The sequence below is a fragment of the Purpureocillium takamizusanense genome, chromosome 9 (assembly GCF_022605165.1).
Source record: "Purpureocillium takamizusanense chromosome 9, complete sequence".
NCBI lineage: Eukaryota > Fungi > Ascomycota > Sordariomycetes > Hypocreales > Ophiocordycipitaceae > Purpureocillium > Purpureocillium takamizusanense.
In genome coordinates this window covers 1,916,869-1,937,641 of record NC_063076.1, presented here as the reverse complement: position 1 = coordinate 1,937,641, position 20,773 = coordinate 1,916,869, and the positions used below count along the sequence as shown (strand labels likewise).

At 57.7% G+C, this 20,773-nt stretch overlaps 6 protein-coding genes across 6 annotated transcripts; 4 read left to right on the top strand and 2 right to left on the bottom strand.

Annotated features, from left to right (window-relative positions):
* Positions 1-95: 95 nt before the first annotated feature.
* On the bottom strand, positions 96-2,421 carry JDV02_009420 (Chitinase). Its single transcript, XM_047991082.1, has 4 exons — positions 2,087-2,421; positions 1,767-1,998; positions 1,103-1,671; positions 96-1,043 (listed from the first exon to the last, which is right to left on the bottom strand). The coding sequence occupies exons 1-4, from the start codon at positions 2,273-2,275 to the stop codon at positions 954-956; spliced, it is 1,080 nt and encodes a 359-aa protein (XP_047847092.1). The 5' UTR covers positions 2,276-2,421; the 3' UTR covers positions 96-953.
* Positions 2,422-8,121: 5,700 nt separating this feature from the next.
* On the top strand, positions 8,122-8,334 carry JDV02_009419 (uncharacterized protein; the record flags this gene model as incomplete). Its single annotated transcript, XM_047991081.1, has 1 exon — positions 8,122-8,334. One exon carries the CDS (start codon positions 8,122-8,124, stop codon positions 8,332-8,334), a length of 213 nt encoding a protein of 70 aa, XP_047847091.1.
* A 1,148-nt stretch (positions 8,335-9,482) lies between these two features.
* JDV02_009418 (uncharacterized protein) lies at positions 9,483-12,350 on the top strand. Its single transcript, XM_047991080.1, has 5 exons — positions 9,483-10,549; positions 10,617-10,686; positions 10,751-10,768; positions 10,838-11,042; positions 11,093-12,350. Exons 1-5 carry the CDS (start codon positions 10,148-10,150, stop codon positions 11,577-11,579), a joined length of 1,182 nt encoding a protein of 393 aa, XP_047847090.1. The 5' UTR covers positions 9,483-10,147; the 3' UTR covers positions 11,580-12,350.
* A 354-nt stretch (positions 12,351-12,704) lies between these two features.
* Positions 12,705-14,030, top strand: YTH1 (RNA-binding component of cleavage and polyadenylation factor). Its single transcript, XM_047991079.1, has one exon. It carries the CDS (start codon positions 12,975-12,977, stop codon positions 13,851-13,853), a length of 879 nt encoding a protein of 292 aa, XP_047847089.1. The 5' UTR covers positions 12,705-12,974; the 3' UTR covers positions 13,854-14,030.
* A 165-nt stretch (positions 14,031-14,195) lies between these two features.
* JDV02_009416 (uncharacterized protein) lies at positions 14,196-16,420 on the bottom strand. Its single transcript, XM_047991078.1, has 3 exons — positions 16,207-16,420; positions 15,627-16,136; positions 14,196-15,572 (listed from the first exon to the last, which is right to left on the bottom strand). Exons 1-3 carry the CDS (start codon positions 16,237-16,239, stop codon positions 14,616-14,618), a joined length of 1,500 nt encoding a protein of 499 aa, XP_047847088.1. The 5' UTR covers positions 16,240-16,420; the 3' UTR covers positions 14,196-14,615.
* A 1,265-nt stretch (positions 16,421-17,685) lies between these two features.
* Positions 17,686-19,939, top strand: JDV02_009415 (Amidase). The gene is made up of 3 exons (XM_047991077.1): positions 17,686-18,009; positions 18,087-19,470; positions 19,527-19,939. Exons 1-3 carry the CDS (start codon positions 17,975-17,977, stop codon positions 19,785-19,787), a joined length of 1,680 nt encoding a protein of 559 aa, XP_047847087.1. The 5' UTR covers positions 17,686-17,974; the 3' UTR covers positions 19,788-19,939.
* The last annotated feature ends 834 nt before the right edge of the window (positions 19,940-20,773 follow it).

Below are 20,773 nucleotides of genomic sequence, written 5' to 3'. Positions count from 1 at the left end.
CCGTGTCGTCGTGATCCTGCATGTGACGCTGCCGCACCACCTCCCCCCGTCAGCGCAATCACAGCCAGTGTCGAGCTCACTCTGCAACCATGATGCCCACCCAACAAGCTGTCTGACCGCCTCAACTTCTCAACCCCGTTCGTTGCTGCCACTCGTCACCCCTTTCCGTATCCTCCTGCCCGGCTGACCCCAGATGAAGAAGGTGCTCTTGACAGCCCCGGCGACTCCGTATGGCTACCCGTTCTGTGCCTTGCGTTCGTTTCGACTCAACAAGGAACACTGCCGAGACTGTTGGTCCCTCATGAGCTACGTACGTATCAGCAGCCATGCAGATAGAAGGATGCCCTGTAGCCCCGTCTCTCTGCCTGCTTCCGCACGGCATCACTCTACCGTTTTCGGCCCAACTCGGCCGGCTGCGTTACCAAACGCGGCATTGCCCGGCGCGACTGACCGAGATTGTGCGAACCCGTAAAACTACTAAGACCCCTGTGCCAGGCATGGACCCGCTCACGACGTAAAACTGAGCTGTTTGGATAACTGGCACACGCGGCTCGTGTTATGGCTTCGTCGGCTCGGCCTTGCTAGGTTGATAAGCCATGTATTGCCAAAGCCGCCCACCTTCGTCCATGACACGCCTCGGCAGCGCTCCTCACAGGCGCTTTCACTTACACCTTGTCTCGTTCCGGCTAAAATGCACCCGAGGCATGGCGACGTCAACCTATTTCCATCCACGGCTGCGCCGTAGTGGCAAGTCATGTTCCCGTCCTCGAAGCTCCGTATTCTTACTGCGACATCCCTGGCTGAGAGTACTTCCGTGGCCTGGGTGGGCATGCTATCACGCGTTGATGTGTGGCAAGAGTGATACATGGCTCGAGACCGGTCGTCTTAAGAGATGCCCGTGGTACCGCGGCCCTGCGGGACTCCCGCCATGAGATACGACAATGAACATCGTGTCACGACGAGTGCAATGCACGGAAGCCCGCTGCAATCAGGCTGCGTGAGCTGTCTCTCGCGTCGGCTGGGGCATTCCAGTAGTACAGTCCCTGCTCACGCCCGTTAATACGCTCCCGCAAGCACTTGCAGAGTAACCGCCTTGACTTACCCCCAGTCCCTTTTGCTTGCAAAACCCTACCTTCGTCTTGACGGTTTCGGGGTTGTCGTATGTGACGAAGCCTCCATCGGCACCCACGCATTGCGCCGCAACGTGACGCTTGTCCACCGTCTCCCTGCATCCCCTCCGAGGAAGCTGGTTATACTCAAATGCCCCATCGTTGCCTCCTCCGCCTCGAAATTTTTGCCCCGGTCCAGAGGCATGCAAAAAGCTCCTCCCATGTGTTGCGATCCCAAGAAGTATTTTCTGCGCCGGAAAACCTTGCGCCATGGCATGAGCGACTCCAGAAGCTGCCGAGGTTTCGTCTCGACTCATAGCATATAGCTGCGAGTGGTGGCCGCTTTTCGGGGACCATGGCCCAAAAAAATCATAGGCCATCAAGTTAATGAAGTCGAGGTACTGGGCTGCCTGTCCCAGGTCGAGGAGTTGAAGAATTGCTTTGCTGGCCGGCAGAGCCGCCGTCACCGTGTAGCGCTCGCTGTTGAAGTGAGATCGAACACTCGCCAGCAATGCAAGGAAATTATAGCCCTGCTCGGCATCAGACGGGTACTCCCAGACGACTGTGTGCGGGAGAACACGATGCATGCCGCCCGGTCAGCCTCCGCGCCGCCTTGCTCCCCCGTAGGCAGCTCACTGAGTATGAACGAGGACTCACTGTCTATTCCATCTAAGCCGGAAGCTTCCACAAGACCCAAGGCGGACCGGGCGAAGTTGTCTCTACGCAAATTGTCGCCTGCAACAACGGGATATATCTCGCACGCAGCCGGGCCCCCGATAGACAAGAGCACCTGGAGGTGAGGATGAGTCTGCTTGAGGTGCATCAGCGATCCCAGGCCGCCCTGAACCCCGTCTACCGGGGCTGTTGCATCAGCCCATTCGTCACTCAGCTGGTCCGTCATCACGATGAGTACGAGTCAGTGATTACTTGCGCACAGACCCAACGGAAAAGTCTAGATGAAGCCGGCGCCCACTCACAAACACACCGCCATCCGGCGCGACGCTGGCATAAGCATAATACACGCGGTTGATACAGCTGTAGTTGAGCATGCCGGGGGTGTCGCCCTGGTAAATGCGACTGTTTGGAAAGTAGACGGCGTTGGTGTACATGACCCTGGCTACGCTTGTTGCGTGCCTCGACCTATGAGACCGAGACGAGGAGCTCATCCTGACTAGCGATCCGATCGTGAGAATCGCTCGTACGGCTCAAGCAAAAGAGAACTAGTAGAACAAAAATTATTAAAGAGTGAGAGGGTACGAAGTGGAGGATCATTGCAGGGCTATAGCTCGAGGAAAGAGAGCGGAGCTTCTTTTGTACCCAGCAACGCGCAGCCACAGCAATGGCCTGGCAGCAGCACTAAAAGTTGCTGCCGGGATGGCGGGACTTGGAAGAAGCCTCGATGGCCTGGAATCGGCTCGGGGAGTCGAGTCAGGCACCAAGGGGTCCCAGGCGACGGCGTTGCGGCCAGCATCCCCGTCCGAGGGCTTATACGGAACCCGGGCTGTATCGTAACGGGAAAGCGAGGAGAAGGCCATGAGCCTCGCGCCCGCCGCAGCAGACAACTTGTAACACTCGCCAATGACACGATTGTAACAGAGGCACGGAGCCTGTGGGGGTAACAAAGGATGAGCCGGCTGCTGCAAAATATTAAAAATGGACATGGCGTCGACATATCACTGGACGGTACGGCCCATGTGAAGTTGCCGCAACTTCATGAGAAAACAAGCAGTAGGACCTGCTGGTTAGGAACCAGGCCCGTAGGGCGGAGCCACAGCCGCAGACATGGCCGGGGAGCTAGGAACCACACCCGATCAGGCGTGGACAGCCGACCGTTTGCAGCAGTCGATGCTGACGCTTGGCGACTGAAGTTGGCCGAGGTAATAAAGCTCGTCGGTTTACTGCGCCCGCGGAAACTGGCCCCTTGCTCTTTGGGGACAAAAGATCCTGGTGCTCTGCTTGTGAACGCCCCTTTGTCTTCAGCAGGTCCGGCTCTGCAAATGTTCAATGCCTTCCCATCTCGGCCCTAGCATTTCATTATCCGAGAAATCCAGGCGACCCCTTTGCGCCGTCGACATCGGCCCGATCCGCGGCATGTCTTCCAGCCCACGGGCGGTCGAGACGGTGCTCGTGAGTCGGACTCTGGCCATGGCTCCTGTTCAGACTCCAACGTCATATCTGATCCATTAGCGTGGTCTTTGATGCCGGCAGCTATTGAGAAAACAAGAGATACATTCCCACAATGAAACGGCGCAACGGGTGAAACAGTCCGCAGACGCATCGTCCGAACCCGACCCATATCTGGCAGCCAATATGGGCGTTGCGACGCCCCAAAACACCATGACAGGGATTGCCCAATAGGATGAGCCTGGCCTCTCGCCATCGGAACGTTGCGGCAGCGGCTTTGGCCTACCCAACGGCGTCTCATGCCACTGGCATCGGACGAAAGAACCGTGCAGCCCCGAGGACTGCGATAAGTGGCGAAGATCAAGTTGGGGTTCGACCCGGGTAAAGCAGCGCGGCGGGTAGCTTTGAGGCTCGGTTTGGCTCGAGATTGGGATCGCAGCAATCTCTGAACTGGCACAATCCACCTCTGCGGACGTTGCGACCGGAGATGATTGCCCGACATAAGGCGACGGTGTCCTCTGGCCTCCGACACGAAGAGGCTCAGGACCGGAAGTCATAGCTCACTCTGCTCGTGAGGGTTTGCCAAGGAAAATGCTCAAAAATGCTCGCAAGCCCCGTCAAGCGGCCCGGACCGCACATAGCTTGAGCCTTGGTGATGGGAGCGTTGCCACCGCGTGGCTGTTTCCTAGCCGATGCACTGCTGCCTTCTTCGAACCGTCGGCTAGGTAAACATGGGAGCTTTGCTGTCGTCGCTTCGAGGGATCCCTGATTACTGGCAAGCGAAGGGGCTTTCCGTATAGGCAAGGGTACGGTGGGACGGTTGCTGGTGGTGACGGCTCGAGTTTTCTTAATGTGGTGAATAAGGAGACGCTGAGGCTAATATCGTAGCCAGGCTAAATATTTCTGGAGGAGCGACACATCACCCATTCTCGTCCGCCATCGGGGGAAGGAAGGCATGGTGTGCATGAGACATGCCGTCTCAAGCGTAGATGCAGAGGCAGGTGCAATCTTGGCATTGCATGCCTCGCTCCTGTCGCTTCGATTGCACCGTCGGCTTCACCGGGCACAACTTCCGCTAAGGACCTTCCTAGGTGGTAGCTGTCTCCATAGACGGGCAAGAGCGCCTCGCACCGTGCGTGCGTGCCTGCCCGGTACGCCTGTACTTGCCTCCTTAATCCTTTGCGGTCTGCGCCTGCCCAATGCATCATGTGCGCGTCTTGCTCGTATGATCACCATCCTGTTTACTGTACGAGCATATGGTGCCTGCATAGGTAAGTAAGGTAGGTGTCACAGTAGAGGCTACTTGGTAGGTACGTAGCCATCTCGTCCCGAAAGAGCACTCGGACTCCAACAGTCTTCCATTCACTACCTGATCATGGGGTTCTAAATACTGACAATGCGGGGATCATCAAACCGCGCATTTTGACGGCTTGCCCAGGCGGTACTTCCGGCTTGCCCGGCCGAACGGGCCTTGAACGATATCAGGTGCGACCAACGGTGGCCCCTGCGGCAGCTTTTTCTACAAGATCTGCGGGGCATCAAATCAAACTCACGTCGCCCTAGCCAACCACAAACATACCTATAGCTGTATTCTTTGGAGAGCTGTCGCCGGAGGTTGAAGTCCCATGTGTGGCCGTGTTGCCTGCCGGAGCTTGCTGGATCTGAGCATCCTTGCTGTCTTTGTGGTGGATGTAACGAGTGAACCGGAGCTACCTTGAATCATAGAACAAGATTAATCATTCGGCGAGGACGTGCGCGGCGATGCTACCCAAGGCAAGGAACTCCTCAAGGCAATGCGGTATGACCGGTGGGATAGGACAAGTCTTGACCTGCTCAAGTAGTAGGTTGTTGCCGCCATCTCAACTTGGAGACTCGTATCGTCTGTGAATTGTGGCGTAACAACGCGGTTGACATGGCTGCGCTGGATCCCGGAGTTTCACAGCTGTATCATATCTGCTCTGTGGCGCAGCGTATAGCCTCACCTCACCCCCGTCCACGGAACGAGGAGCGCTGGTTTTTGCAATTTCATATAAAGCCTGCCATATAAGCACAATTTGCATGAAAACTTATGTGTCTCTGTAAGATGGGCATTGGTAAAGTTGTAAGAGCCTATCGTGGGTGAGGTAGGAGCAAAACGCATCCGAGGGGCCAGGCATGTCTCCATGCGTGTTCCTTGCCAGATGCCAATCGCTTCAGCAGTTGACGCGTACGAAAGCTATCTTGATACGATGACTGAAGGTCACCGGCAATCTCCGTCGTGGTAGCTGCTCTTGGACGCTTCCAAATGCCACGCCGCTGCGGAGGCCTGTTGTTGCACATCCAACGCATACACTCTTATCTATGTAGGTTGGTGATAGTAGGGATTAAAGCTGCAGTACGAAGCAGGGCACGTTATGCCGCGTACTTTTGAAAATAGTACATACGAGCACATTGTCTGGAGCATGATGACGATGAAATCTTCTTTGGATGCAATGTTTCGACAGCGCCCAACCTGGTGGAACTATGCGACCTGTCTTATACATGCCCATCCCTGTTGTTACGTTGTGTTGGCATGCATTCCCTGCCACTACTTGGGTAAAGAAACCCCCTGAGGCGCAGGGACACCCGATGCCAGCATGTGCCCCAGAGCACCAGTTCGGGAACCCGGGCCCTCCCAGCTTTTCCCAGAGGTTGTGGTGGTCCATCTTTCGCCACCAATGTTGTAGAGCGCATTTGTAAATCACATGAAAGCCACCTACAGGCGCCAAGAGACTCTGCATGCATCTCCATGGGCGAAGACCGCATTCCTAAAAAAGAACATTGAAACTGAAATTAATCGGCCATACGCTCAATATGTAGGGGCGATGATTTGTCTCTCGCCATTGCGAGAAACATGAACATGGCCCTCCCCCGCAAGCGGACGCCGAACCTTGGTAGTCTGGTTTTCGGTATCCTGGAGTTGAAGATATACTACATGATCTTGACGATGGCAAAATTCACTGACACGTTCTAAGGATGTAGTTTGGACCATCACCGCTGATCTAAATATTCCTGAGCACATGAGACCGGACATGCATTTGAATTCCGCGGCTTAGGGGTATTGAGAAGGCAGACTCATAGTTGCCATCTTAAACCCAAACCGAATCTCATAACTGCCACAGGGACCATGAGACCAAGAGAGAATCAAAACACCACTGGTCACGATCCACGATGAACGGGATTTCTGCACCCCGACTATGTATAAATGCGGGGGCGTAAGGAGGCTTGGGAACTTTAGTTCGTGCTTTCACTTGATTGTGCTCTGGAGGCTCCGTCCTGAGCATTCGGTGGCTGCCCATTCATCGAGCTGTGTACCCTGACCATTCAAATGAAGCTAGGGGAAACAAGTTGGGACGCCGCGATCCTTGCTCCGGGGCCCGCTCAAGCCCGTCACTCACGGGAGGACTGAAGCTTGCCTTAACAAATGTCAAGGCGAACACACGCAGCCACCTGTACATGAGGTATGATGTAGTGTTTATGAGGCCTTGTCAGATTGGCCCGAGCAACGAGTCTCTCTGACGGCTAACTTTGCCGCGACGCATTATACTGACGTTTTGGCGGTCAGGTCCCGCTCGATGCACAGCAGAGCTCTGCTTCCCCACGGGCCCCGAGATCGTGTGATGCTGCGGATTGTGTAACCGCCAGCGAGGGTCGCCATGGCGGGACATTTGCCCCGTCGCTGGCGCCTATGCTTCCGGCGATATGCTTGATGTATGCTTAACGTCTCCGCTTCAATCCCACGAGGAATTGCCTATAGGTAATACCAAGCACAGATTACATGAGCTGTGGGATTGAGCCTTGATACGCAACTTAGAGTTCGTTCGGATACCTTGCAACACAATGCCGTAGGGCGAGTGGCTATCCGAAGTACGCAGGGTGACAACCACGGTATTCTACGGCGGCACACAAGTCGCAGACCGCACTGTCGCCGACGCGGGAAGCATTGAGTCGGTCAATCTCAACTCCTTCGATGGCGATGAGCACGTGAGATACTCGGCGAGGCTTGGGGAAGTCGACAACGTGAAGCCCAACACCACGATCACGAGGGAGAGCTTTATCTCAGCGACGCACTCCACCTCACGGGAGCGCAACGTCCCCATCACTGTGACGGCCCACACAAAGGATCCAGACACCGGGTGGTGGGTGATTCTAGAGAGGGCGAAACAAACATCAGCTGGGGGAGCATCTCATACAGGCAGACGAATCTGCAGCAATTCGGGCAACCGCGCGTGATAACCGTTGCAGCGCTTCCGAACGCAGAGACTGAGTGAGATCGACTGAGGCAGGCGCACTTGTGGGCTGACTATATACCAACCAGCTTCTCTCTCAACCAAGCGCACGCAGTCACGGTCGGGGTTAGCAATCACAGTGCGGTGGGCGGGCCCACGCCGGAACTCCTCGTCGGCACCCCCGACCTGATCGAACCCCTGCAATCAGAAGAATCGTTGCCGTCGTAACTCGAGAAACACGCATTTGGCCCGGGTCAGGACAAGATATCTGTGACCATCCCACTGGATGGCATAATGTATATCCGCTACACTCATGGCCCTGGCGCGCAACCGCCGCCGGCCACCAAGGTCATGATCGAGGGCGACGGCGCACAGCGGTTGTCTTCCAAGAGGTGACAACGAACGACGAGTGGAAAGACATGCTGGAGGAGACAAAGGTGTCGTTTGCAGAGCTGTCCAGCGAAAAAGGTTCATCATCACAGGCCTGGTGGAATAAGCCAGAGCGACATCAGAAGACCCTAGCAAGCACTGCTTCGCCACGTACAAGGACATCGTCGACGCACACGACGCCATCAGCGGGCTTGGTGATAACACCGAGACGGATCATGGACCCGAGAGACAGACCCGGTTCCCTGCGACCGATGGTCGTCCATGAAAAGTGGGATTACCTGGTCACGGCGAGCTCACAAGACTACCACGTCGCACTGAGCAAGTATTGGGCGCACGAGATGTGGTCGAGGGTCTTTGACATTGAGGAGACTGCCGTGGTTCACTCGTATACGTACGAGCCGTTGGCGCTCCGGCTCGTCATGTTCGAGCAGCTGCGAGTCGCGTTTGGCGTTGATATCTATTGACGCCTGCGCAAGCGCTCTCGCGGAGCGCCAGTGCAGGGCAACGATGCCGACAAGACAAGCTGGTTCATGATTCAGGCGGCAAACGTTGCCCGGCGGGACCTGACCAACTTCTTTGTCAAATGGGGGCTCGAGCCCAAGCGGTGCGCCTTGAGGCAATGGGCAACTACCTCAGGCCGCGGGAGGATTTGACCAGGCGGGCGGTCTATCAGAAACCGATTGGAGCGGATAGCGTCGGTGAATAGAGACGAGACACGACTGGAGAGAACCCTTTGATGCAGGCAGGGGACCCTGGGCTGGAGACTTGCTTTTGCCAAGTTTGAAAGCGTCAGAGAATCGCCGAGGCTAGCTGGGCTTGTCGGTGAAAGCTTCACTGAACTGGGTACAACTGCAAGCTGAGAAGTCAGCATTTGTGTCCACGCAAGTCCGCTCTGTACTTTATACTGAGTCCTGCCCGGTAGCGTGTCTTTGCTACCCTGACGTTCTTCAACAGGTCGTCGAGCCGATGTCAGAGTCGGCTGGCTGGGCTGGCGAGCTGGCCTACCAGTAGCGGATGGTTCCGGGCCTCGCCTCGGTGCCTTTCGGCCGTGTGTGTATCGGCCATCTGCGTGTTCAGCCAGCCAGGCTGTCAAGGTCAACCCCTCGGAGGGCTCGCACCACCAGGGTATTTTTCTCCATTCGGCGAGGTGAACGAGTGACGGAGCGGTATGTGAGACAACCCCGCCTTTGGTGACAGAAAGAAGTCGGCCGCGTTGACAGGCGCACGGCACCACGATCCGTGGACGGTGGCGTCCATTGCACGAGGAGAAGGGAGTGACGGCGGCCGAGGCGGATGGCGAAGGAGCATGTTGAGTGTAAATTGGGAGGGCGAGACTTGGGACTCCCAATGGATAGGTACTACCTAGGTATCGCCTGCTGATCATGGAATAGGAGCACTGAACGCCCGCTGACAGCAGCAAACTGGAGCCCACCACCACTTAGTATTAAAGGTAGTACCTAGTAGGTACTAAGTTACTGCGCATGAAACGCCTTTCAGGAGACCACCAGGCAGGTCGTTCCCCTGTGAATGTTGTAGCCTGCAACAGGCGGGCTAGAACTCGTGAGTGTGATGAGATGTGCAAGCCTGAATCCTGCCGGAGCGGGCAACCTGGCAGGAATGCAAGTCGGCGCCACATTAAAAGGACATCCATGGATTAGTTAGTACCGTCTTCAGCCCTCTGGCGAGGCCAGCAGGGAAAGTCAGACGGCCGACCACCCACCCAGTCGTGTTTCGTTCAAGGTACGTATATTTCACCGCGAACCTGACCTGAACCCCGCCCCTTTTTGCATTGTACTACCTATCCATCGTCGCACCTTCGAACAGTTCGATCCCGTCACCCATCCGCGCCGTGGCGCTGCAGCACGGTCCAACTTCCGGCGCCAGCAACACCACGCCCCGTTACTCTGCACCCGTCTGTCCGTCGCTGCCTGTTGTTGCGGTACTACTGCACGGCGCAGACCCATTTGCGGACGGACCGGAGCCGGCATTTACACCAGTGCGCGGGAGACCGCGGGGTCGTCCAAGGAGGCCACCATAAACGTCGCACAATCGCACCATCTGGGCATATTATCCAAAGTCCTTCGCGCGCAGAACCCCCACGCGGAGCTGTGCATAGCAAACCAAGGCCAGACTCTTAGGTAAGTGAGAAGAACGCCGCAGGTTGGGGGCGCTTATAACACGGCGTTTGACCGCATAAAGCCCCCATGATGCCGTGCTTCCCGCGCTCGTCAGGCTTGCTCACTCATATCGATAGCATGATCGCCCTCCTCTTGCGACATGATGACCTACGTGCCGCCCGCGGTGAACCCGTTCTATGGCGATGATGATGGGGACAGCATCTGGTACTCGAGCGATAATGGCCTGGCTGACTCGCTGGGCTCGTTGTCTACGTCGGACCGCGAGACGGAGCTGACCGTTGACGAAACGGCGCCAGACGACGACGGCATCGTCATCCCGGCAATCCCGATTCCCATCGACCTGGCCGAACAGTTACCAAACGATGGTGTGCCGGACTTATCCCGCGAAGACTGGTCCTCCGTCTCGCAGAGTGTTTACGAAGATGAGCACTCCTACGGCCGTTCATACCACGGCTATCGCAAAGGCCGCTACCCGCTTCCCAACGATAGGCAGGAACAGCGGCGCGAGGAGACGAACCATGCCATGATGATGGAGCTCTCCGTAGGTATCCCGCCTCAGGATGCCAGTTGTTACTAAGGTCGCTGACTCCCATTCATTCTCACAATAGGACGGACATCTCTTTTACTCAGACATTGGGCAGTCTCCAACCAACATCCTTGACGTCGGAACCGGCATCGGTATGCACCGCCTGACAATGCGGCCAACAGGAGGCATGACGCTAACCTTGCATGATTCTCGCAGGCAGTTGGGCCATCGATGGTACGCATGCGCCGAATCGCGTCTGACGATGGCGACCTTGCCAGCAAATGACTGACTGTCTGGGTGTAGTGGCCGAACAGTACCCCGGGGCGACTGTCGTGGGCACGGACCTGTCCGCCATCCAGCCCAGATGGCTACCTGTCAACGTGAGAATGTACGTGGACGATTGCGAGGAGCCCGACTGGTTTCACGGCGACGAATACGACTTGGTGCATTTTCGCGGCATGGCGGGTATACTGAAAAACCTTGATGGAGTCCTTGAAACTGCGTACAGGTTCGTTGGCCTGAGGTTGCGTATGCAAGGGCCACGCTGACAACGTGCAGGCGAACAAAGAACGGCGGTTGGGTCGAGTTTCAGGAAATCATTCCGCAAATCGAGTGCGACGACAGCAGCATGGGCCCTGACGACCCGCTTCGGATGTTTTATGACGCCGTAGCCCATGGTATGCGCACGTTTGGCTGCGATCCGTTACGGCCGGCCAGATTGGAGGAGGCCTTGGAGCATGCCGGCTACACAAACATCCGCTGCATGACCAAGAAGATACCGATATCAACGTGGGCGCGTGGCAAGCGCCTCAAAACGCTGGGGCTCTTCATGAAGACTGTCATGCTCGACTCGCTGGACGCCCTGGCCGCGAAGCCCCTGGCGGCGCTCGACATATCTTCCTCGGACCGGCGCGAGCTCACGCGACACGTGAAGAGGAGCCTGGAAGACAAGACTGTGCATCGCTACGTCAACTGCGTCTTTTGCTACGGGCAAAAGAGAGAAGAAGACGGGGCTTTCGCCGATCTGGATTGGCTTTGGGAGTGAGCAGGTGGTCGACTTCTCGCATGGGTTCTAACAAGACGGGAGCCTCTGGCTGGATTGGGTTTGCCTCGCACAGGATGCGTTGGTGGCAATGTTGCTTAAAATGGCGACGGGACACTTGGCGTTGGGATCTGGCATCACAACACAACGAAGCGTGCTTAGACAGGATTGGCCTTTTGTTCATGTTGCAGGAGTGGCCCAAACGGAGGAGATTGTTCCTACAGCAAGGAGCAGGCTTTGCGATAGCTGCGATACAACGGAACCAAACTCGGGTACCGATTTGAAGTTACCTACTTCGTACGCAGCGCCTTAGAAATAAGCCTCCAACCAGGTCCGTGCCCGAAGCCCGTGGGCCGGGGTGCGCCCGAATGGCGTCAACGGTGAGTTGGTCGCGCTCAGAGCTCGGACCTCATCGGGGGCAGAGCATACTTGGTGAATGCTGTCAATGGGAATTTGGGGCTGTTGAGTGCTTTGGGGGCCAAGGCGGCGAACGGTTTGCAGGGCTTGGCTCGTCTAGAGTCTGGGCAGCGCCACCAACAATGCGCGAGCTGGGCAGCATCCTGGTGTTGTTGCTGCCAATGCCCAACACGGCATGTTTGTGCTCCTACCTACGGGCGCACAATCTTCTGAAGCAAGATTACAGTACTGTACAATGTAGTGTCGCCTCAAACACCCCATCTCTACACAGCACCTACCTACCTTCTGCATAACATGTGGCGACCAGGAGCACGTCGAGATACACACCAAATTACTAGCGAGGCGGGCAAGTACAAGGCTGTTAGGGGCATCTTCATGCCAGCCAAGGCTCTGCCCTGGCGATGGAACAGAGTCGTGAGGTATGATTGCCCAGCCGTCAGTGGAGGTAATTTGGCCGGCAATTTACCTACCAAGGTGCCTAGCAGCTGCGTTGTAAGTACTAAGGTGTGTTTACTTAACGTTCCTGACAATGGTAGGAGGCTCCCATCATGGCACCTACACCCTCCACTGGCGGCAGTGTGCCCTGGCAGCTTCTAGCACAGTGGGTGGGTGGCTCGGTCGCCCAACTCGCTGACAAAGACACCGCACCTCACCTCACTCAGTTAATTGGCTGGAGCTTGTCCAAGCTCTCCCACGTCGCCTCGCCGCTGAAATTCGTCCACCGTCACCCACTGCAAGCCACCACCGTCTTATGCCCACGACATCCCTATCGGCGCCGCACCACACACGACATCTTGCTAAGCAGACGCAATTTTCAGCAGCCTACGTGCGCACAGGAAACCCACGTCTGACCAGATAGCAAAGACAACAGACCGAGACGAGCACGCAGGGGCACTCTGCGAATCGGTATCTGTCAACCCATCGCACATCATCGCTCGCAGCCCTCGAGGCGCCCTCGCTCCTACCGCGCCCGTGCCCAACATGACGGCGACGGCGACGACGACGACGACGACGTCTTCGGCGGACTCGGCCGCCTCCCTCATCCTCAACCACGCCGCGCCACAGCCATACAACTTCCGCTTCTCCCCCTTCCTACGGCAGACGTACCAGGTGGGCCTGCCGGCCGACCGCCCCGTGTGCAAGGCCTACCAGACGGGCACCTGCTCCAACGGCACGCGATGCACCGAGCGGCACGTCTCGGAGACGTCGGGCGGCGGCGGCGGCGGCGGCAAGTCATCTCAGCACGCGTCTGGCGGCCTCAACTCGCTCGTCTGCAAGCACTGGCTGCGCGGGCTCTGCAAAAAGGGCGAACACTGCGAGTTCCTCCACGAGTACAACCTCCGCAAGATGCCCGAGTGCAACTTCTTCATGCGCAACGGCTACTGCTCCAACGGCGAAGAGTGCCTCTACCTGCACGTTGACCCGTCGTCGCGCCTCCCGCCCTGCCCCCACTACGACATGGGCTTCTGCCCGCTCGGCCCCCTCTGCTCTAAGAAGCACGTCCGCCGGAAGCTCTGCGTCTTCTACCTCGCCGGCTTCTGCCCCGACGGCCCGGACTGCAAGCAGGGCTCTCACCCCAAGTGGAGCAAGGACCTGGAGAAGCCGACCCTCATGTCGGAGGAGAAGAAGGAGGAGGAGGCCAGAGCCGAGGCAGCCGCCGCCGCTGCCGCCGCCGCCGCGGCTGCGAGGGGGGACGATGACGATCATATGAATAATACGGGCAGGGGGGATCACCGGATGCGAGATGGCCCGCGAGACCGCGACGAGGGCAGGTTCGGCCGGCATGGCCGAGGAGGCGGGGGCGGAGGCGGCAAGTGGAGGGGCGGACGGGACAGGCGGTTTCGAGGCAGAGGACATTAACCGGGTGTTCGACGTGTCAGGAAGCCGAGGTGTGGGAGGGAGGATGAGGGTGAGGGCGTGGGCAGACGTCACGATACGATGTGACAAGCTGAGCCTGAGGCACAAGAGTTCTCTTGTTCCGTGCGATACCCCCCTATGTACGAGATGTAGTAGTATGCAAAGAGAGCGAAGAGGATCAGATATTAAAACATCAACATCTACTACTGAATACTTCAGTCGGTTGCAGCCAACCCCATGAGGAACCGAGTGGTCTGTCTAGTGTCTCTGGACCTTCACGCACCTACACGGTCCTCAAGGTGAGGAGGGGGAGGCGGCGGACTGCATGGCCGTGTGATGGACACACCATCGTCACGCGACGGCACTGTGACTGCAAGGCACGTAAGTGTGTGGAATGAATATATATATATAGTCCACGTTCAAGTCGACGGCATGCCACCGCTGTGCCAGCGCCTACATGGCCCCCTATCCCTATAATAGAGTCCCTTGGCATGAAGCCGCCTTTATTATACAAGTATTAGCACGAACATTGCGTCATTATCGCATCCAAAATTGGAGAGAGAGTGTGTGTGTGTGTGAGAGGCGTTCAACGCGATGAGGGGTGACTGTGTTTCGCTACCTGTTGCATGCGCGCCCATGCCTCCCTCAATTCTGGACACACAGAAGCGACATCTGACAGATGATTTTGAGAGCCATGGGGGCTAAATCAATCGTGGAGAAAGGTTGTCCAGTGCAATGGGCATGTAGTATATCGTGCGGGGGCATCTATGAGGACTCGGCCGAAGATGGAACCCACAGGCTGCTCCCCGATACGTCCGAGTTCCACACGTTGCGCTCCGACGGAACGGCAACAAAGTCGTGCGACGAAGCAGCCGCGCCAGCAGCCGCCGCCGCTTCGCCGTCTTCGCTTTCCTCGCGCGACGAGCCCTCATAGGAGCTCGACTTCCACGCCGACAGCTCGTCCACCCGGCGGATGCCCATCATCCAAGACACGAGCCCGCGGGGCACCCAGCGCCCAACGAAGCCGTAGACACTGGCGCCAAGGCCCACACGGACCGAGTCGGCGGTGATGGAGCCGTCAATCACATCAAAGACGGTATTGTGCAGGCGCCGGAGAGAGCTACCCTTGAGGCCACGGATGCGGCCGCCCGAGATGGCGGAGCTGGTTTGAGCAACGAAATTGCGCCCGTACACGTGGCGCGCCCCGTCTGCCCAGATGAGCGTATCTTGCGGGGTGCCCGACGCGGAGATGGCAGTCCGCGTGGGCACGAATCCGGAAAAGTCAAATGTGCCTAGTTGCATGTGCGTCACGGGTATGTCGAGGGGACGGAGCTCGGCAGTGAGCACCTCGGTGAAGGCGGAGAGCGCGGAGCAGACGGTTGCCTCGGGCGCGTGAAACGGTGGGTTGATGGAGGAGATGATGGACGGTGTGAAGACGAGGACCCTAGGCGGAACCCACTTCTCGCCGATGGGACACAGGCGTGACGTGAGCAGCGGGAGAAAGGCCTGGATCGTGAGGATCGGCTGGAGGAGGTGCGTGTTGAAGAGGTCGGCGAAGCTCGAGGGCGGGATAGTGGCGATGGGCGAGGTTTGGTAGTGTAGACTGGGTATGAGGATAACCGATTTGAGGGTCAACTGATTCGGCTTCATGTGAGGGCCCGGAGCCTGTGGCGACTGCAGGTAGCCGGCGAAGCGCTCCATGGCGGCTCCGGCGCTTGGTGGCTGTAGAGAGGGTTAGCCATGATGGGTTTGCTGGTGAGAAGGTAAGTGACCTACGTCCGTCGTGTCGATGGCAAGCGGACGCACATCTGGCCGAGAGTAGGCGTGGACGAGGCCCTCATCTTCCGATGCGTTGCAAACAACGTAGACGATGAAGCCTCTCCTCTCCATGTCCAGCGACAGCGACTTGGTCAACGGCAGGGTGGGCGACCCGGCGATGACGACGACCTCGGTCCGCCCGCCGTTCCTGGCACGCTTCGCCCTCCGCGTTTTCCTCAACCAGCGGCTCTTCTGATATCCCTTGAATACGACGGTGCCACAGACGACGATGACGACACCCGTCAGGACCTTGTGGCGAGCGACCCAGTCCTGGACCTTTTCGAGGCGAGTCATGGAGATGACGGCGACGGGCGGTCGGGCCGGCGGGCTAGGGCGAATCGAGTCGGGAATCCATTTCGTCGCGGCGAGCGTCTCGCGGACGACATCGGCGGCGCGGTCGACGTTGTGATCGATGAAGTCGGCAACATCGTTGGTGTACTTGCGGAGATGGACGGGAATGCCCGAGAGCTAGAAGGGGAGCAGCGCCAGCTAGGTCAGTCTTGTCAGGCGCCGAAAGGAGACGGCGCGGTGTGCATACCACATCTAGGAACTGCTGGTCGTCGGCAGCCATGATGGGGGTCGGCGACGACGACAGGGGCGACCGATGCTGAAGCTGCCCGGACGTCGGGCTCACACGGGATGACGCTATCCAGACTTTTGGCGGCAGGTGGAGACGGCGGTTTTGCTTCCGTCAGCGAAACGCGCCACAGCACAGGCGCCTCAGCGACGGAGGTCGACAGCACGCCCGTGTCACAGGGCAGGTGCCAGTGGAGGCGACAACACCTCAGTTGGAGACGTGCGGGGTGGGGGCTCCGCGTCGGGGTTCCGTGATTGGCCGCCGGCGGTGCAGCGGCGAGGCCCCTCTGAAGCTCGCTGTGCCGACCGCCGACGGTATCGGGTGGAGCTAAGCGGGCCTTGCCCGTTTGGGAAGTATTTTTGAGAAAGCATCCAAGGCTAAGTATCGGTAAGATGAGCGTGCTTAAACAGAGGAGATGGATAGATCAAGGTGTCTAAAGAGCCAGGAAATAGACGGGCGCGGTAAATGTTGATTTTGTGCGTCGGGCCAGAGCCTTGCACGGCGAGGTTACCAAGCGTACGGAGGCGGGGGCCGGTTGGAGACGACGGGCAGCGGTAGGGGGGGCAGACAGAGAAAGGAAGAGGCGAGATGGGCAAACGCTGCCTGTTATGGGATCAGCTATCACTGGCCCCGTGATACATCTGTTACATGGAGATAAGCTGCAGCCGTTTTGCCTCGTGGATAATGGTACCGGTTGCACAAGGGTTGTAGAGAGCAAGATGCCGGCCATCATACCGCAGGGCAAAGAGCTCTCCCAACATGCCCGTGAAGCATGTCATCGAGCAGACCAGCACTATCATGCTGCGGTTCGACGACGACGGCGTCAATGCCAAGAAGGGATTTTAGGTACCCTTCCTGTCTCTGCACTCTCGTCTCGGGTCAAGGGCAGACCTGTCAATATTACCGGCGGGGCGCGCGGGCCTCCGACCGCTGGAGCCTTGGAGCTGCTGTCCGGGCATGGCTTGCGTCTGCAGGTGGTCTGATGATACACGGTGAGCAGCTTGAGCGTTCTTGCAAACACCGCGGGACGAGGAACAACCTAAATAGCAGAATAACTGCTTGGCCTGTGATAGATCCGGCGTGTAAGGTGCCGTGTAATACTGTACATTGCCTAAACGAGCAGTAATCGTGAAAGCCGCATCGGAGGGAGCCATCGGATCGGAGCACTCTCTGGGGCCACGGCGGTGGAACGCCGTTGCAGAACTCCCCCAGAGTCCCCCACATGGCCCGACAATGCCCTGTGCGGGGGATCCGTTCAGTGGCCGGGGCGGTTATCAGCGGGCGCCGCCCCACCTTCAGTGCCTCCATCCATCCATCATGAACGAGCCGAACGACCCCTCCGGCACAAGCCTGCGCGCCAGCCACCACGGCCGTCAATGCAAGTTAGTGCACGAGGATGTAAGCTATCAGTGGGCAATTGGGGTCAAAAGCGGAGGACTTGCGGCAGGGCGGGGTGGGGAGGGGATTGCACCCGCCATTCTGCTAACTTACTACTGCTCCTAGTGCTGCTCGCCGTATTGGCAGGGGCTAATAAGCTCCCCCAGACCTCGTGACTTACACCCGACCTCTCCGTCCTACAACCTCTTTCGATCGCACCGAGCTTCCTTTCACTTCTTTCCATACCTCCCACATCCCTCTTCACCTCACCCCCCTCAACCCTCAAATCCCCTCCCCTCACTTCCCCTCTCGGTCAACTAGCCTCTGTCGAAGCTGCGCATCGCTCGTCACCATGTTGTTGGACTACTTGCAGCATCGCCGGGACTGGTACGTGATCCCTCAACGTTGAACATCCCCTCCCTTGCACAACCTCAGCATCGAGCTGCGCGCTCACCCTTTCACAGCCGGTTCAAGCAGGATGAGCGTGTCAGTCGTATCAAGGCGCTCAAGGCCTACCACGCCCCCTTCAGCGTCCTCGACAGGCAAACCGTCAACAGGCCCATCGAGGAGCTTGTCAACGAGGTGCACAAGGACCCCAGCAAGGCCGCGGATCTTCTCCTCACCTACGGCAAGATAGCTCTCAAGGCTCACGAAAAGACCAACTGCGTCACCGAGGTTCTCATCAAGGATGCCGAGAAGTGGATCAAGGAGGGCTCCATCAACTTCAAGGGTTCCCTGGCAGGCATTCCCGTCAGCCTCAAGGACACCATTGATGTCAAGGGCTATGACAGCTCCGTCGGCATGACCTGCAATGTGCACAAGCCTAAGGCTGAGGATGGCCCGATGGCGCGATTACTCAAGGATATCGGCGCCGTGCCCTACGTCAAGACGAACATCCCTGTCACCCTGCTCAGCTTCGAGTCTGCAAACGATATCTGGGGCCGGTCCACGAACCCGTACAACAGCAAGTACAGCCCGGGCGGCTCAACCGGCGGCGAGGGCGCTCTCCTCGCTCTTGGTGGTCGCATTGGCATCGGCAGCGACGTCGCTGGCAGTGTGCGCTGCCCCGCCCACTTCTCCGGCATCTACGCGCTCAAGTGCTCGACCGGCCGCTGGCCCAAGCTCGGCATGACCACCAGCATGCCCGGTCAGGACGGTGTTCCTGCTGTCTACAGCCCGATGGCTCGCACGATGAATGACCTCATGTATTTCACCCGCGCCGTTCTGCAGCAGGGCACCTACAACTACGACCCTTCCTGCCATCCCATACCTTGGAGAACGGACGTCGTCACCGAGTACAAGGAGAAGAAGAAGATGCGCGTTGGCGTCTACCGTACGGATGGTGTCATTGACCCCAGCCCCGCCTGCAGGCGAGCTCTCGAGATGACGGAGGCGGCGCTGCGCAAGGCTGGCCACGAGATTGTGGAAATTGAGCCCCCTTCAGGATATGAAGGTCTCTACTTGGCTTCCAGGTTGCTTTGTGCCGACGGTCTGGATACTGTCAGTGGTTTCTTCGCGTCGGGCGAGTGGAACGACCGCGGCGTCGCGCAGATGCGGTATTACGCCAAGCTTCCTCGGTTCGTCAAGTATTTCCACTACCTCTACCTGCGATACATCCGCCGCGATCCTCTATGGGCCGGCCTTCTCCGCGACTGGCACCCGACGACGACGCACGAGTACTGGAGCCTCATCTCGCGCAGAGAGATGTACAAGCGCCAGTGGTTCGAGATGTGGCAGACTGCCAAGCTTGACTTCATCATTGCACCTCCCAACGCCACGCCGGCTGTCCCGCACGACGGCATGCACGACGCCGTGAGCAGCTGCGCTTACACCTTCCTCTTCAATCTGGTGAGTCTCGTCAGGTAAATGCGAGCTATTAACCTACGGACACTGACAAAAATTAGATTGACTATACTGCCGGCGTCATCCCCGTAACCCACGTCGATAGGATCAAGGACAGACTCCCCAGCACCTTCAACGTCAAGAAGCTCAACGGCATTGCCCGCGGCGCGTACAAGCTCTACGATGCAAACGCCATGCACGGCCTGCCCGTCGGTGTGCAGGTCATTGGACGACGGCTGGAGGAAGAGAAGGTCCTGACGCTCATGGAGCGGGTGGAGGATGCTCTTGGGGATGACGCATTCAAGCTGCTGGAGCTAGACTAGACGGCGAATTTCCCTCTTGCGCTCAAGAGAGAAGGGTGACATGCAACGTGGCGACGATGTGTATACCTAGCGGAATTGGAATGTTTTCATTTACTTCCTAATGCCGATGTCGCCTTCATATGAGCGAGCCTAGGAGAGGACGAATCCACTGGCAACTATATGACACCACATCACCGTGTGGCGATGTTGGTGCCCTGTAACAGGCGTGGCGAGTCGCCACACGATGGTTCGTGACTCCGTGTAAGTCGCTTGGTTCGAATTGGCTATGAAGTACCCTATAGACGGCGCCAGCCGGCGAATCTTGGAGTTGGCCTACCCTTGTGCTACCTTGTATTTGGCGACTTGAACCTCGTAAAAGTGTTGGGGAAAAAACACCCTCTGGCTAGATTGGGGTCGCGAGCTGAAGAGGCTTGGGGACGTGTCGCGGTGAGTACAGCACAGGCAGGGAGCAATAAAGCTGCTGTTGATCCAGGGATTTGCGAGGATAGGTGTTGAGACTGGGATGGGCCTGTCCCACGTGGACCGGGGGGATCCGGAACCAAAGTCCAAAATGCCTAGGGGAGGAACAAAAAAAAAGAAACAGTCAAGAAGGGGGGAAAAAAAGGAGCGGCGGGTGACTACCAGCGAGTGAGGCGGGTGGGCGTTACTTGTTGTTGTTGCACCGCCGCTAATGCCGTGGCAAGCAAGCACGTTGTTTGCAGACGTGGGTGACACGGACACGACGGTGTACAAAGTAATACACCCACTGTATCACGCGCACTAGTAGAGGCTGAGGCCACGGATACGTATTCTTTGCTGCGATAGGTTTGCCCTCCATTGTCTTTTTCTTTTGTCATTCATAGGTCGGTACATTTGACCCTGTACAGTACACCAACGCGCAGCAGCGGCAAAGGCAGAAGCGATAAAGGGGCGCGCATTAGTACTTTGGTGGTGGTGGTGGTGGTGTGCAGCTGTACACTGTCGTCAAACGATACACCCGTGGCTTG

Bases quoted from the DNA above. Each gene is read 5' to 3' on its own strand.
- YTH1 (XM_047991079.1), top strand. From the start codon at position 12,975: ATGACGGCGACGGCGACGACGACGACGACGACGTCTTCGGCGGACTCG.
- JDV02_009418 (XM_047991080.1), top strand. From the start codon at position 10,148: ATGATGACCTACGTGCCGCCCGCGGTGAACCCGTTCTATGGCGATGAT. The intron at 10,550-10,616 runs GTAGGTATCCCG...TTCTCACAATAG, and splicing joins CCATGATGATGGAGCTCTCC to GACGGACATCTCTTTTACTC. The intron at 11,043-11,092 runs GTTCGTTGGCCT...GACAACGTGCAG, and splicing joins GTCCTTGAAACTGCGTACAG to GCGAACAAAGAACGGCGGTT.
- JDV02_009420 (XM_047991082.1), bottom strand. From the start codon at position 2,275: ATGAGCTCCTCGTCTCGGTCTCATAGGTCGAGGCACGCAACAAGCGTA. The intron at 1,999-2,086 runs GTGAGTGGGCGC...ATGACGGACCAG, and splicing joins CGCCGGATGGCGGTGTGTTT to CTGAGTGACGAATGGGCTGA. The intron at 1,672-1,766 runs GTGAGTCCTCGT...TCCCGCACACAG, and splicing joins CGGCTTAGATGGAATAGACA to TCGTCTGGGAGTACCCGTCT.
- JDV02_009415 (XM_047991077.1), top strand. From the start codon at position 17,975: ATGTTGTTGGACTACTTGCAGCATCGCCGGGACTG. The intron at 18,010-18,086 runs GTACGTGATCCC...ACCCTTTCACAG, and splicing joins TTGCAGCATCGCCGGGACTG to CCGGTTCAAGCAGGATGAGC. The intron at 19,471-19,526 runs GTGAGTCTCGTC...GACAAAAATTAG, and splicing joins ACACCTTCCTCTTCAATCTG to ATTGACTATACTGCCGGCGT.
- JDV02_009416 (XM_047991078.1), bottom strand. From the start codon at position 16,239: ATGGCTGCCGACGACCAGCAGTTCCTAGATGTG. The intron at 16,137-16,206 runs GTATGCACACCG...CTCCCCTTCTAG, and splicing joins ACCAGCAGTTCCTAGATGTG to CTCTCGGGCATTCCCGTCCA. The intron at 15,573-15,626 runs GTAGGTCACTTA...CCCTCTCTACAG, and splicing joins TTGCCATCGACACGACGGAC to CCACCAAGCGCCGGAGCCGC.